Source organism: Netta rufina (assembly GCF_964035555.1).
Source record: "Netta rufina genome assembly, chromosome: 28".
In the NCBI taxonomy this organism is placed as follows: domain Eukaryota; kingdom Metazoa; phylum Chordata; class Aves; order Anseriformes; family Anatidae; genus Netta; species Netta rufina.
This window is the reverse complement of record NC_140152.1, coordinates 1,491,899-1,505,934: the sequence shown is the minus strand read 5'-3', so window position 1 is coordinate 1,505,934 and position 14,036 is coordinate 1,491,899. Positions and strand designations below refer to the sequence as shown.

At 65.2% G+C, this 14,036-nt stretch overlaps 1 protein-coding gene across 1 annotated transcript in view; it reads left to right on the top strand.

Moving 5' to 3' along the window:
• The window catches only part of UNC13A (unc-13 homolog A), a 29,819-nt gene that overhangs the window by 10,193 nt on the left and 5,590 nt on the right, over positions 1 to 14,036 (top strand). The window contains exons 13-35 of the mRNA XM_084302848.1: positions 318 to 396; positions 1,618 to 1,689; positions 1,947 to 2,166; positions 2,414 to 2,641; positions 3,064 to 3,205; positions 3,379 to 3,548; positions 3,854 to 3,969; positions 4,072 to 4,235; positions 4,420 to 4,570; positions 6,347 to 6,415; positions 6,543 to 6,632; positions 6,720 to 6,854; positions 7,033 to 7,166; positions 7,389 to 7,474; positions 7,709 to 7,835; positions 7,925 to 8,021; positions 8,153 to 8,296; positions 8,774 to 8,857; positions 9,096 to 9,173; positions 9,408 to 9,496; positions 9,622 to 9,774; positions 9,896 to 10,019; positions 12,871 to 12,909. Coding sequence (XP_084158974.1) covers positions 318 to 396; positions 1,618 to 1,689; positions 1,947 to 2,166; positions 2,414 to 2,641; positions 3,064 to 3,205; positions 3,379 to 3,548; positions 3,854 to 3,969; positions 4,072 to 4,235; positions 4,420 to 4,570; positions 6,347 to 6,415; positions 6,543 to 6,632; positions 6,720 to 6,854; positions 7,033 to 7,166; positions 7,389 to 7,474; positions 7,709 to 7,835; positions 7,925 to 8,021; positions 8,153 to 8,296; positions 8,774 to 8,857; positions 9,096 to 9,173; positions 9,408 to 9,496; positions 9,622 to 9,774; positions 9,896 to 10,019; positions 12,871 to 12,909 — 2,791 coding nt within the window. The remainder of the gene's footprint in view (positions 1 to 317; positions 397 to 1,617; positions 1,690 to 1,946; positions 2,167 to 2,413; positions 2,642 to 3,063; positions 3,206 to 3,378; positions 3,549 to 3,853; positions 3,970 to 4,071; positions 4,236 to 4,419; positions 4,571 to 6,346; positions 6,416 to 6,542; positions 6,633 to 6,719; positions 6,855 to 7,032; positions 7,167 to 7,388; positions 7,475 to 7,708; positions 7,836 to 7,924; positions 8,022 to 8,152; positions 8,297 to 8,773; positions 8,858 to 9,095; positions 9,174 to 9,407; positions 9,497 to 9,621; positions 9,775 to 9,895; positions 10,020 to 12,870; positions 12,910 to 14,036) is intronic.

Below are 14,036 nucleotides of genomic sequence, written 5' to 3'. Positions count from 1 at the left end.
GACAGGGGGCACGGAGCCGGGCGGCAGCTCCCGCATCCCTCCTGCTGTCCGGGACCTGAGCGATGCCACGGGGCACCCCGAGCCCCCATCTCACCCTCACAGGCAGCCCCGCTCCGCACCAAAAAGCCCCCAAAGGCTGTTTTTCACTCCATTTCCCCCCGCACCACCGCAGCAAACCGGCTCACCGTGGGGCAAGCCGCAGCTTTCCAGCAGCCCCCCCCTTCCCTGCGCCTTCCAGCCTGGCCCCAGGAGCGTGGGGGGGGGTCCCCTCCTGCCTCAGTTTCCCCCTTCCCCGCTGACTTTCCTCTCTCTTGCAGGCCTGGCGGCGGGCTGATCATTATAGACAGCATGCCGGACATTCGCAAGCGAAAACCCATCCCCTTAGTTAGCGATTTGGTGAGGTTCCTCCCGTAACGCCTTGCACCCCACAGCCGCCGGCTTCGCTCCCGCTGGACCGCGCCGCCCGCGCCCCGCTCCCCGGCCGCCTCTAACTTGCTTTGTGTTCTCTGTTCTCTCTCCTCCGGCCTGGCTTGGCCGCCCCCGGCTGCAGGGGGGCGGCGGTAAGGTTTCTGCGCTGCATTAACAGCATGCCCGACATTAAGCCCGGACGCAAATCTCTCCCTCTAGTCAGCGATCTGGTGAGCGCGGGCCGAGGGGTTAAAGGGAGAGCACCCTTGGGTGCTGCCAGCCGGCCCCACCGAGCAGCGTCTGCTCCTGATGGTGGTGGTGGTGGTGGAGGGGGGTCCCGGGCTGATTTGGGGTCTCCTGGCCCAGGACCGCGGGTGGGGGCTGTGAGGACGGCGTGGCCGGGCTCTCCCCACCCAAGGGTGCTTCTCTTTAACGGAGCTGCAGGGCCCCGACACCAAGCATCAGCCCGAGGCGTCTGGTTTCCTGAGTTTTGCCGGTGCCACAAGAGCACGGACGTGTCCCCAGTCCCCTCCTGTCCCACCCACCTGCGGTCCCCAGGGCTCAGGCGGTGCCGGTGCCAGGCAGACAGACCCATGTGCTGCAGGAGTGCTGGTTTTTGGACCCCGTGCTCTCCTCCCCAGCATCCTGATGGGCTGTGCCATCCCCTCGCTGGGCACCGCGGTCCCATCCAGTCCCTGCATTGCACAGGGTTCCTCTGCTGTCACCTCTGGTGACAAAAGACGGTGATTTTGGAAACCAGACACCTGTTGTGCCCAGAATTAGGTGACCTTCGCCTCCTTCCTCCACCTCCAGGGTGTCCCCATCCTGTCCCCAGCCCCCTGCCCCGTCCCACCCCGCTGCTCCCCCTCGCTGCCCTTGTCCCCAGCCTGCTCAGGGCACCTGCTGATGCTTCTGCTGTGCTGTGTCGGTGTCGGGGTTTTGGGATGCTGGGTTGTGGGTGGCAGTGGGGTGGGCACTGTGGGAGGGAGGAGGTGGGGGCTGCTGCCTTGTCCTGGTGGGATTTGGCAGGGGACAAAGCGGGGACACTCCTTCTGCTGTGAAATGGCTCCTAATAACAGCCTTTAATTCCCTCCTCGCTGGCCCTGGCTGCCCGCAGGCAATGGTGAGTGCCCCCACCCCAGTCCTGGGGGTCTCGGACCCACGGTGAGGGGCCGTGCTGGATCTGGGGTCTCTGTTTCTTTCCCACAGTCCTTGGTCCAGTCCAGGAAAGCCGGAATCACGTCCGCGCTGGCCTCAAGCACCTTAAACAACGAGGAGCTGGTAGGTGCTGGGTGGGATGGGGCACGGGGCGCTGACAGTGACGGGGACGCGGGGTCCACGCTGCCATCCTCCTCTGGCAGTGACAGTGCAGCCACCGTGCTCGCAGCCACGTTTGGGGACAGTGACATTTGTCCTGTGCCTGCTCCACATGGTGCTGAGCTCGTCCCCATCCAGTGGTGATGCTGCGGGTGTCCCGACACCCATGGCTGGGGGCTCTGCATGAGCTTCTCCCCCCTCTCTCTCCCTTCCTTGCCCAGAAAAACCATGTTTACAAGAAGACCCTGCAAGCCTTAGTGTACCCCATCTCCTGCACGACGCCCCACAACTTCGAGGTGTGGACGGCCACCACCCCCACCTACTGCTATGAGTGCGAGGGGCTGCTCTGGGGCATCGCCCGGCAGGGCATGCGCTGCGCCGAGTGCGGCGTGAAGTGCCACGAGAAGTGCCAGGACCTGCTCAACGCCGACTGCCTGCAGAGTAAGGAGCCACTGCCCGTGGCCTCGGCCCTTCTCGCCTTGGGGTGGCACGGAGCGAGCGAGCAGCGATCTGGGAGCTGGTCTGCTGCATGTGTGGGGAGGTGGTGAGCAGGGCAGAGCTGCTCTGGGCTGGGTGTAAACCCCTCCGGGTTTGAATTTGTTCATCGTGGGGAGCTTGGGGAGGTCTCAGCTCTTTCCCAGGCACTGGCTGTCCCCCCCCAATCCCACCTGTTGCTGTCCTCTCCCAGGGGCAGCGGAGAAGAGCTCCAAGCACGGAGCAGAGGACCGAACCCAGAACATCATCATGGTGCTCAAAGACCGCATGAAGATCCGGGAGCGCAACAAGCCGGAGATCTTCGAGCTGATCCAGGAGGTGTTTGGGGTCACCAAGACCACGCACACGCAGCAGATGAAGGCAGTGAAGCAGAGCGTCCTGGACGGCACCTCCAAGTGGTCGGCCAAGATCAGCATCACAGGTGGGCACCGGCTGCGCCTGGTGACCCACGCTGCGGGGACCCTGTGGCCCTCCAAGGGGTGACCCTGCGGGCACAGCTCCTGACCCCCCTGCCTGATCCCTCTAAGAGCCACAGCATTTGAGGCGAGAGTGGAGACGTGCTCCCTGAGCCATGCTGTCCCTCCACCTCTTGTCCCTGCAGATGTGGCTGTCCCCATGCACAAGCACGCTTTGTGCACCAGCCCTCCGTGTCCTGCAGAGTGGCTTTGGTCCCCGGGGCTCTGTGGGATAACACTGGGGTGACATCGGGTGCTCATCTTGGGGACCTTGGTGTGGCCACAGCACTGACTTTGCTCTCTGTTCTCTCTGCTATGCCACACGTGTGCCTGGCGTGGATGGGTGTACGTGCTGTGCCGTGCTGTGCCGTGCTGTGCCGTGCCGCAGTCGTTTGTGCCCAGGGCCTGCAAGCAAAGGATAAGACGGGCTCCAGTGACCCGTACGTTACCGTCCAAGTTGGAAAGACAAAAAAAAGGACTAAAACTATCTACGGCAATCTCAACCCGGTCTGGGAGGAGAATTTCCATTTGTAAGTTGGCCCCTGGCCCTTTCAGCCCCTCCTTGGCCGTTTGGGTGGTGGGCGGCAGGGACCTGCCCCAGCTGAGGACGGGGGGTGCTGCTGGGTGCCGGGGCTGTCCCTAACCCTGGTTTGGGGAACCGGAGGCCGGGTTTCCCTGCTCACCTTGCCCCTCTCTCCCCCAGCGAGTGCCATAACTCCTCTGACCGCATCAAGGTCCGCGTCTGGGACGAAGATGACGACATCAAGTCCCGCGTCAAGCAGCGCTTCAAGAGGGAGTCTGACGACTTCCTGGGCCAGACGATCATCGAGGTGCGGACGCTGAGCGGGGAGATGGATGTCTGGTACAACCTGGGTAAGCAGCCGTCCGTGTGCCACCCACCCTGCCACATAGGGGGCTTTCGGCTTGTTGGTGTGAGGTCTGCTGTTAAAAACATCATGAGATATTGGGATCAAGTGTTTGTGTGGGGTTGCTCAGGGAAACTGAGGCACGGAGAGGGGCCCCATCCCTGTAGTACCTGAGGATCCATTTGAATCCCTCTCTGTGATGCCTCGGTTGCTTTGTACTTCGGACCCTCCGTGATGGAGCCGTTACAGGATGGGGGTGAACAGAGTGGCTCCAGGGGGCTCACTGCTCACCCCACTCTCTGTGCCCTCCAGACAAGCGGACGGACAAGTCGGCCGTGTCGGGAGCCATCCGGCTGCACATCAGCGTGGAGATCAAGGGCGAGGAGAAGGTGGCTCCCTACCACGTGCAGTACACGTGCCTGCACGAGGTGAGCCATGCACGGACCACATCTCCGCACCGCAGCGCGCTGGTCCCCGCCGTGCCACTGCCGGGCCCGGGGACCTGATGGGACTCGTGTGTGTGCCCCCAGAACCTTTTCCACTTTGTGACGGATTTGCAAAACAACGGCGTGGTGAAGATCCCCGATGCCAAGGGGGATGACGCCTGGAAGGTGTACTTTGACGAGACAGCGCAGGAGATCGTGGATGAGTTTGCCATGCGCTACGGGGTGGAGTCCATCTACCAGGCCATGACGTGAGTTCCTTGTCCCCGGCGTCACTCCTGGCCCTTGTCCTCCCCACATGCTGCTGTTTGTGCTCCCACCCTCACCATGGGGACACGCACCCACCCTGCTTGCATGTGTTTGCCACCTCCTTCTCCATGAGCACCCCGAGCCCCGCGGCACCCAGCGCCCTCACCTCGCTCCTCTCCCCGCCAGGCATTTTGCCTGCCTCTCCTCCAAGTACATGTGCCCGGGGGTGCCGGCGGTGATGAGCACCCTGCTCGCCAACATCAACGCCTACTACGCCCACACCACCGCCTCCACCAACGTCTCGGCCTCCGACCGCTTTGCCGCTTCCAATTTCGGGGTAAGTCCGATGGTGCGTAAACACTCCTTCCTTCTTCTTCTCTTTTCTCTGGGGATGGGGGTTGGGGGGCAAAAAGGGGGCAAAAAGGGCCGTGCAAGGCAGCTCCCCACCCAACGGCAGCTGGGCAGTGGGATATTGGCCCCCGCTTGCTCCCAGATTCATCCCTCTCCCATTTTTGGGGAAGGAAATGATCCACAACCTTCCTAGGAGAAGGTCTAAATTCGCTCCCAAAATTATTATGGTGAAAGCTGTCTTGAAGTCAGGACCGGCTGGGATGGCAACACGCCGTGCACCCTCGGTGCCAAAGCTGGCTGGGAGCTTTGCACAGCCCTGCACGCGTCGGGTGCGAGCCCTGACCGCCGCAAACTCACCCGGCTGTGCCAGCACCCATGGGTGCCTCGCTGATCGCAGCTGAGTTTGCGCCGGGACTGGGTGCACCCGTGGGGACGCGGGTGAGGAGGGGGCTGCGCTCTCACCCCGGCTGCCCCCGCGTCTCCCCTGGGTGCACGCGGGTGCTGCGGGGTCGGAGCCCAGCCCCGGTTAGGGCGAAGCACTGGGTAGCGAGGGACGGGATAGCGAGAGCCGAGCGAGCCGTGCCGCAGGGCCGTGCGGAAGGAGGAGACCACACGACAAACCTTTTCTCTGACGTGGAGGGTTTTAAAAACTTGTTTCTTTCTCTTTTTTTAGAGAGCCTAAGGCTGGGTCCTAAAGTGCCCGGCCGTGTCGCTTTATCCCCGAGTGCCAGCGTGTCCGGTTTTAAGCGCGCTGCAGCCGCTCGGTGCCGGGGGCCGTTGCTGTCTCTGGCACTCCGAAGGTTTGCGGGCGCCAGCGCAGGCTGCAGGCTCGGCCGAGCCGTGGCCAGGTGGACGTGGGACTCGTCCCCGGCCCCACTTGGAGGCAGGGGGATGACAGGTCCTGGGATAGCCCCGGCTCCATCACGGCCGACGTGGGGGTGTCCAACCCCTCCCCACCCAACCCCAGCACAGGGGCACAGCAAAGTGCCTCCCAGTTGCTTTGCTTCCACCTCATGTGCCTGATTTGCAACCCGATGTGAGGTTCACATCCCTTCACCCCATGCGCAGTGGCTGGGAGCTGAGTTAAAGCCTCTCATCCCCAAAGACCGTCAGCCCACGGCGTTTCCCCTCCGAGCAGCCTGGGCAGGGAAGCAAGGAGCCCTCAGAGCACCCACCTCCTGCTTTGTCCAACAACACTCTGTCTCCAGCAGCCTTGCTTTGTCCTGAAGCAGCTCAGACCCAAAGCTGGGAAAACGCAGCCCCAGCACAGCTGCTCTCCCCATGCCCTTTTTTCCTGAGCTCTCCGAAGGCTTCGTTCCCGGCGCTGCGCACCTGGAGGTGCGATGCTGCAGCCCCCTCCATGCTCCTGCCTCAAGCCCAGGCTTGGAGGCACCCGAGTGGGCAGGGCAGGGGTCCCCCCATCCCCCTCCAGCACTGCAGGAGCTGAGGGGATGCATTCTGCCTCTCGGTCCTGCACCGAGGGGTCCCCACTCTGCAGGGGCCACGCATGCCCCAGAGCCACCGAGTGCTGCCACCAAGTCCCAGTCACCGGAGAGCACGGGCTGCTCCGTGGGCACCCCAGCGCCCAGGCACAGCGTGGTGGTGGTGGCAGGAGGGAAGGAAGGCAGGGATGGAGGCAGGAGGGGAGGCAGGGCAGCAGGACAGGGCCGAGCGGGCTGGGGCGAAGAGGCAGGCGCAGCGGGGAGGGGGGCGGCCCCCGCTTCCTCCCCCCGTTCACCCGGCCCCGGGGCTTTCTCCGCAGAAAGAGCGTTTCGTCAAACTCCTGGACCAGCTGCACAACTCGCTGCGCATCGACCTCTCCATGTACCGGGTAAGGCACCGCCGAGCCTCAGTTTTAGACATTTTCATGTTTAATAAGGTCTGCTTTCACCTCCCCCCAGACGGAGTCCTGCTGGCAGCTCTTCTTTTGCCACCAACTCTTCTTTTTTCTCCCCCAGAATAACTTCCCTGCCAGCAGTCCCGAGCGGCTGCAGGACCTCAAGTCCACGGTGGATTTGCTGACCAGCATCACCTTTTTCCGGATGAAGGTATTTGCCCCCTCGGGAGTTGCAGATTTGGAGCCCGGGCTCCCCGGCTGCCGGCTCTGCCCACAGCCCCGCTGCCTCCCCACGCAGGTCCAGGAGCTGCAGAGCCCACCCCGAGCCAGCCAGGTGGTGAAGGACTGCGTGAAAGCCTGCCTCAACTCCACCTACGAGTACATCTTCAACAACTGCCACGAGCTCTACAGCCGCGAGTACCAGACGGACCCGGTGCGTGGGCCTGGGCCACCGGTCGCTGCAGGGACCCCGGTGCTCCCCTCCATCCATCCCCTGCCCTTCTCCATCACCCCCCTGCACTCGTCCTTCCCTTCTCCCCCCATGATGCTCCCCATGAGCCCCGTGGGGCAGACGGGTGACCGGAGCCTCTGCTGTGTCCCCATCGCTCCAGAGCAAGAAGGGCGAGGTGCCCCCCGAGGAGCAGGGGCCCAGCATCAAAAACCTGGATTTCTGGTCCAAGCTCATCACCCTGATCGTGTCCATTATCGAAGAGGACAAGAACTCCTACACGCCCTGCCTGAACCAGTGAGTCGACAATTAATTTATCGCCAAGAAAGGGACGCTCGGGGGGGATGCTCACAACGTGCCATCAAAGCTGGGTTTTCCCTCTGGACGTGGGGCGCAGCATCCCTTGCACAGCTGGGGAAACTGAGGCAGCGGGGAGGAGGCCGGGGGCTGGGTCTGCAGTCACGGGAGCCCCTTCTCACGCTCTGAGCACCTTGTGCCCACGCTGCCCCCCTGCCCCAGGTTCCCCCAGGAGCTGAACGTGGGGAAGATCAGCGCCGAGGTGATGTGGAACCTCTTTGCGCAGGACATGAAGTATGCGATGGAGGGTGAGTGCCCCCGTGCTGGGCGGAGGAGCTGGGCAGGAGCCACCTCAAATATTCCCCTGGAGAAAGAGGCAAACCCACTTCACCCCTCATCAAAACCACGCCTAGCTTAAATCCCTCCCAAGAGGCACTCCCATCTTCTCCCCATCCCCCTGGCATCCCTGGAGCTGCCCAAATTCCCCCGCCAGGGTTTGGGGCTGGAAGCGACCGCCCCGCGCTCTCGCCTTCCCCGTGCAGAGCACGACAAGCACCGCCTGTGCAAGAGCGCGGACTACATGAACCTGCACTTCAAGGTGAAGTGGCTGTACAACGAGTACGTCACCGAGCTGCCCTCCTTCAAGAGCCGCGTGCCCGAGTACCCCGCGTGAGTGCAGCCCTGGGGGGTGGGGGGCCGGGCAGGGGGCTCGTGGCTCCACGCTGCCTGGTCTCACCGGGGACGTGCCTCTCTTCCAGCTGGTTTGAGCCCTTCGTTATCCAGTGGCTGGATGAGAACGAGGAGGTGTCACGGGATTTCCTGCACGGAGCGCTGGAGAGGGACAAGAAGGACGGGGTAAGGCTGGGGCGGCCGATGGGCACGGGAGCATCCCAGGCTGCTGCAGCGGGGCAATGCCCGGCGTGTCCCCACTGGGGACGAAATCCCTCGTCCCCTCCGCCCGCTCACCCTTCCTCTCGGCCCCCCAGTTCCAGCAGACGTCGGAGCACGCGCTCTTCTCCTGCTCCGTGGTGGATGTCTTCTCCCAGCTCAACCAGAGCTTCGAGATCATCAAGAAGCTCGAGTGCCCCGACCCGCAGATCGTCGGGCACTACATGCGGAGGTTTGCCAAGGTGGGCAGCTCACGGGGGGTCCCAGCCCCCCTGCGCCAACCCAGTGCCCTCTCTGCCACCTCCCACCCAGCCACGGAGCACAAAGTGCGCGCTGCTCAAGGGGATGTGCCACCACCAGACCCCGTGTGTCTCCCCGCTTCACTAGCGTGGGCCGTTATCTAATGAATGCATTGATTAGTTAATTAATCTCAATTAATTAAATGCCACCGTCTCGCTGCAGAGTGGGAGGGAGCTGCAGGCGGGCTCGGCAGCCGGTGCCTTCCCTCCTGCACTGGCACGGAGCTGCCCGCAGAGACCGGGTGCGCTCAGTCTGGCTGCGCCCACGCTCCCGGCACATCCACGGGGCCGGGGGTCCCGCTGTGGATCCCAGCCTGGGAGGTTGCTTTGGTGCTGTGGGACTCATGGTCTTCTTCTCTCCTCCTTCCTCCTTCTGTTTGCTGCTCACCGGGCCGGTCCCCGTCTCTTGTCCGGCTGCAGACCATCAGCAACGTGCTGCTGCAGTACGCCGAGATCATCTCCAAGGATTTCGCCTCCTACTGCTCCAAGGAGAAGGAGAAAGTGGTGATGTATCTCCTGCTGCTCGCCGCTGTCCCCGCGCGGTGGCCCTGGCTGTCACCTAGCTCAAGAGCTGGTCCCTGTGACCAGCCTGCCCACAGTCTTGGTGCCCAATGGTGGACCCCAAAATACTGCAGGGCTCGGTGCCGTGGGGCTCTGATGCCCCCCATGCCGGGTGGGGAGCTCACGGGGGGCTGTTGCAGCCACGTGTGCTGGTGCTGACCCCCCCATCCTGCCCCTCCAGCCCTGCATCCTGATGAACAACATCCAGCAGCTCCGCGTCCAGCTCGAGAAGATGTTTGAAGCCATGGGGGGGAAGGAGGTGCGTATCAGGGGTCTCTGGGGGGTTGGGGGGGACACCACAGGGAGGGGCCGGATCTGTTCTTTTTCCCTGGCTCCACAGCGCTGGAGCAGTCCCAGCTCCTCACTTCTGCACGGGTCACCCCACCCCATCCCACCCTGCTCTCACCACACCAGACACGGACGGGCAGGGTTTGGGGTGCAGAGGCAGCCCCCCGGGGGCCCTGCTGCCTTCTCCAACCTGTTCCCCCTCCAGCTGGACACCGAAGCCAGCGACATCCTCAAGGAGCTGCAGGTGAAACTCAACAACGTCCTGGACGAGCTGAGCCGAGTCTTCGCCACCAGGTGAGGGGCACGGGCAGTGGGCCAGGGGCTGGGGTCCGGGAGCCGTGGTCGTGGCCGGGCTGGGGGCCTGGCCCTGTGGTGTCACCGGGGGGGACGCTGAGCCTCCTGGGCGCTGCGGTCCCCAGCTTCCAGCCGCACATCGAGGAGTGCGTCAAGCAGATGGGTGACATCCTGGGCCAGGTGAAGGGCACCGGCAACGTCCCCGCCAGCACCTGCAGCAGCGTCGCGCAGGATGCCGACAACGTCCTGCAGCCCATCATGGACCTCCTGGACAGCAAGTGAGTGGGGACGGGTGTGCAGGGACACCCCCCGATGTCCCCAAACCACCCCAGGAGCAGGGGGGACCAGCAGGGCTGCGGTGGCCGTGCCGGAACCTTCAGCCCCGTCCCCTCTCTGCAGCCTGACGCTCTTCGCCAAGATCTGCGAGAAGACGGTGCTGAAGCGGGTGCTGAAGGAGCTCTGGAAGCTGGTGATGAACACGATGGAGAAGACCATCGTCCTGCCCCCGCTCACCGACCAGACGGTGAGTGACAGGGACGGGGACCAGGGACAGGGACCCTGGAGCTGCGGCCGTGCGGGACGTTGGTGCCAGGGCCCCTCGCTGGCTTCTTGAGGGGTGCAGGCTTCGGTGGCACCCCCAAACGTGTCCCCAGCTCATGGCTGGGGACAGGATGGAGGAGGGAAAGGTCACCCTTAACCTGGGTGCCCAATGAAGCCAGCGCCTGCTCGGCTGGCCTCACCGACAGACTGTCACCTGGTGCCATCATGGCACCAGGAGGGGGGACCCGTCCTCTCCTCCCCTCCACACTGGGGCAGCGCCCCGTGCCCTGTGTCAGGAGGGGCTGTGGAGATTTGGGGGTGTGCCCCCTTGCCAAAGGCCCGGGGGAGGACACAGGGCTGGGGCAGAGAAGCCCAGGAATGTCCCTCTGTGGGGGGAGGTTTCCTGCAGGCTTCAAGGCTCCGTGTCACCGTGCTGTGCACCCGTCCTCCCCCACGCAGCGAGGCACCCCCAGGCTCTCAGGCAGGGACGGGGAAAGTCCCCCCTTGGGTGCCACCAAGGGCTCGGAGCTGAGCCTGTCGTTCTCGGTGGCTTTTGTCACTGTCACAGGGCTGGGGTCTGGCTCTGCCCTGGAGCCACCAGCGGCTGTCAGCTCTGCAGGGCTCTGGGGCTTCTTGCGCTGTGTTGGTGCCACCAGCTCTCGGTCCCCATCCCGGTCCCTGTCCCTCCAAGCCACGCATGGCTCCACCACGCCGCAGTGGCAGCGTGCCCTGTGCCGAGGGGAGGTGGCAGGGACATGCAGGTGGCTGAAAGCCCCCCCCGGGGTGATTTTTTGCAAGGGGAGGCAGCCCTCGGAGCTGTGAGGCTGGTCCCTATACAGGGCTCTGCCCACCCGGGGGGCGCAGGGCTGCGTGTCGGAGCCAGGTCCCCTTGAAAGAGCCCCCCCCGCTGCTGCAGGGAAGGACGGGGCGGGTTGGGATGGGGCCATGGTGCTGACAGCAGGGTATCGACACCGCGGCACGGCTGGTGGGGGACGGCCCCGGACCCTCGCCCCGGGGAGGGGGCAGCCGGGGGCTGGCACCTGGGGTGGGGGACACGGAGGAGGGGGCCAACACTCACGCCACGGTTGTTCTCTCCAATTGCTCCGCTCGCCCCTCAATGGCAGATGATTGTAAGTACGGCAGCTCCCTGTCTGTCTGTCTGTCTGTCCGCTGTGTGTCGGTCCTGGCCTCGCCGGTTCCTGTCTCGTGTGGCTGCCCGCGCCCTGCCCGCGCCCTCCTCCGGCCCCCTGTGCCCCCAGCCGGTCCCCGTCCTCTCGCTGCCCGCTTGGCACCGGCCCCAGCTGGGTTTTTAGTGGGGGGGGGACAGAACCTGGACACTTTTGGGGTGCCTGGATTTGGGGGTGCAAGGCTCAGTGCTGGGGAGGGGACGGTGCTGGGCAGCTGGGGCAGTGCCACGCGTTCGGGGCAGCCGAGGCCGGGCTGAGCCCGACTTCTTGCTCCGTGCCGGGGGGGCCGGGGGCCACTGGAGCTGGAGCAGGGGGAGTGGTGTGTGCCGGGCAGATGGCAGCTCTTCCTCACCCCTCGTGCCTCAGTTTCCCCGTGGCCGGGCTGTGGCCGTGGTGAGGGCTGCGGGGAGCATCGTGCTGGGACACGAGGTCCCGGCCGGGCGGCTGGCAGCGGGCGCGAGGCTTTTCCCCGGGCAGGGCACCGGAGCCCGGACTCGTGGCTCCCTCTCTTGGTGCTGCTGCTGGTTCTCAGACCAGGAGGCTTCAGTCCTTCCTCGTCTGCTGGGTCTGGGGCTGTCCGGGGCAAGGGAAGGGCCAAATCCCCCCCGGCCTGAGCCCTCCTCGAGCACGGGAGGCGCAGCAGCAGCGTGGGTGCGACCGGGTGCTGACCTGCAGGGACAAACACCCGTCCCTGTTCCCCCCCGGGCCTTTAATTTCCAACAGCAGCATTTGGAGAGAACTGGGGCCTGCCCCCTACCTCCCCCCCCGACCCCACATCCCTGGGGGGGGTCTGTGTGGTGCCAGCTCTGTGGGGCACGAGGTCCCCCTGCCCCCCCATCACCCCGTGCCTCAGTTTCCCTCCAGGGTAGGGAACCCTCCTGGTAGCCCTGCTTGGTCCAACCGTGCTGCTCCCCCCCCCCCCCCCCGCCTCACCCCTCATCCCCCTGCTCCCCCACCCCCCCGCAGGCTCTCTCACCCCCTCTGCTGCCCCCTCCTCATTCAGACGTGCTCCAGCCCCCCCCAGGAGGCTGCTCCTGACCCCCACCGTGTGACCCCGCTGTTGGCCCCATCTCTGCGGGGCCTGGGCACGGGGCCAACGCTGGGACCGGAGCTCTGCCTGTGCCCACCCACCCTGAGTGTGCCCCCCCCGTGCTGTGAGCACCCACCAGTGCTGGAGGGAACGGGGGGGCACCGGGGGCTGCCCACACACAGCTCCTGCTGCCCCGCAGCCCATGGGGACCAGTTCCCTCTGAGCCCAATATCCCATGGGGACCAGTTCCCTGACCCCAATGGGGACCAATTCCCTCTGAGCCCAATATCCCACAGGGTCCACTTCCCTCTGAGCCCAGCATCTGCATCCCAGCACGGACCAGTCCCCCAGGGACCCTGCGTCCCAGCAGGACCCAGTCCTCCACTGGCCCAGCGTCCCAGTAGGAACCAGTTACCCCCAGCCCAGCACCCCAGGGTGGCAACCAGTCTCCCACCAGCGCAACATCCAGCATCCCAGAGGGACCAGTGCCCCCCACCCCTTAGGAGCTCAGCGATGCCCTCTCCTCCAGCCTGCGGCTCCCACTCCTCACGTCCCCCCCCCGCCCCATCCCACGCTGCCCCCCCGCCACCGCTCAACCTCTGACATTGCTTCTACAGGGCACGCTTTTGAGAAAACATGGCAAGGGGACAGAGAAGGTAAATAGCCCGTGGGCTCCGTGTGTGTCCTCGCCCCGGGGGGCCACCCTGGTGGCCCCACACCCGGCCCCCCCACCCCCCCCGGGGCCTGTCCGTGCTTCCTCTGTCGTGCTGTCTGGCTGTGGCGTGCTGTGGTGTCGCGCTGTGCCGTGTTGTCCAGGACGTGTGCGGGATGGGGCCGTGACCCGTGTCTGTGTGTTGCGGGGTGGGGTTGTGCCGTGTCCCCCCCCCCCAGCCTCTGTGTGTGTGTGTGGGGTGTTTCCCATCCCAGGCAGGCGTGGGGGACGCTGCCCCATGGAGATGGACCCGGGGGGGCTCAGCATCCTGCCGGGGAACGGGGTGTGTGAGCACAAGGGAACCTGGGCACGAGCCCGTCCCAGTGCTGCTGGCCTCGGGAACGGGGCTCTGGGCCATGCTGGGGGGGTCAGGGGGCTGCTGGGATCCCCTGGATCTCTGCTCCCCCCGTCCCCATACATGGGGGACCAGCAATGCTCGCCGAGCCCCATGACCCTCCCAAAAGCAGGCAGGGCAGGCAGGGCAGGCAGGCGGGCGCTCCCTCCACCCAGGTGCTCCCCACTGCCAGGCTGGGGGCCAGCACGGCCCCCAACAGCCCCTTTCCCCCCGCTCCCCAGCCCTGGGTGCCCCAAAAAGCCACACCGGCACCCTGTGGGGCGATGCTGTGGTGCCTGGCCCCACTGTCCCCGTGCTGTGACTCAGGGGACCCCCAGGTCCTGCCCCGCTGTGTTCCTCCACTGGCCGCAATTCCCCAGCCGTGGGGGGCTGCAGGGAGCGAGGACCCCCCCCCAGTAGGGACGAGACCCGGCACACTCACTGCAGGCTGCCCGCTGTAACTGTCCCTCGCTGTTCTCCTCAGAGCAGGGTGAAGCTGCCCAGTCACACTGCAGGAAGGACACGGCTCCTCTGCTCCCCGGCCTTGTCCCGTGCTCTGTGGGGTGGGGGGGTCCCGGCTCTGTACCGTGTCCCGTGGGGGTCCCGGCTCTGTGCCGTGTCCCGTCAGGCTCCGTTTGACAGCCACATCCCTGGGCTGCTCACCAGCCGGGGAACGGGGCCAGCAAGGGAAGGGTTAACGGGGCAGGAGTTGGGGCCACAAAAGGTTAATTTGGGGT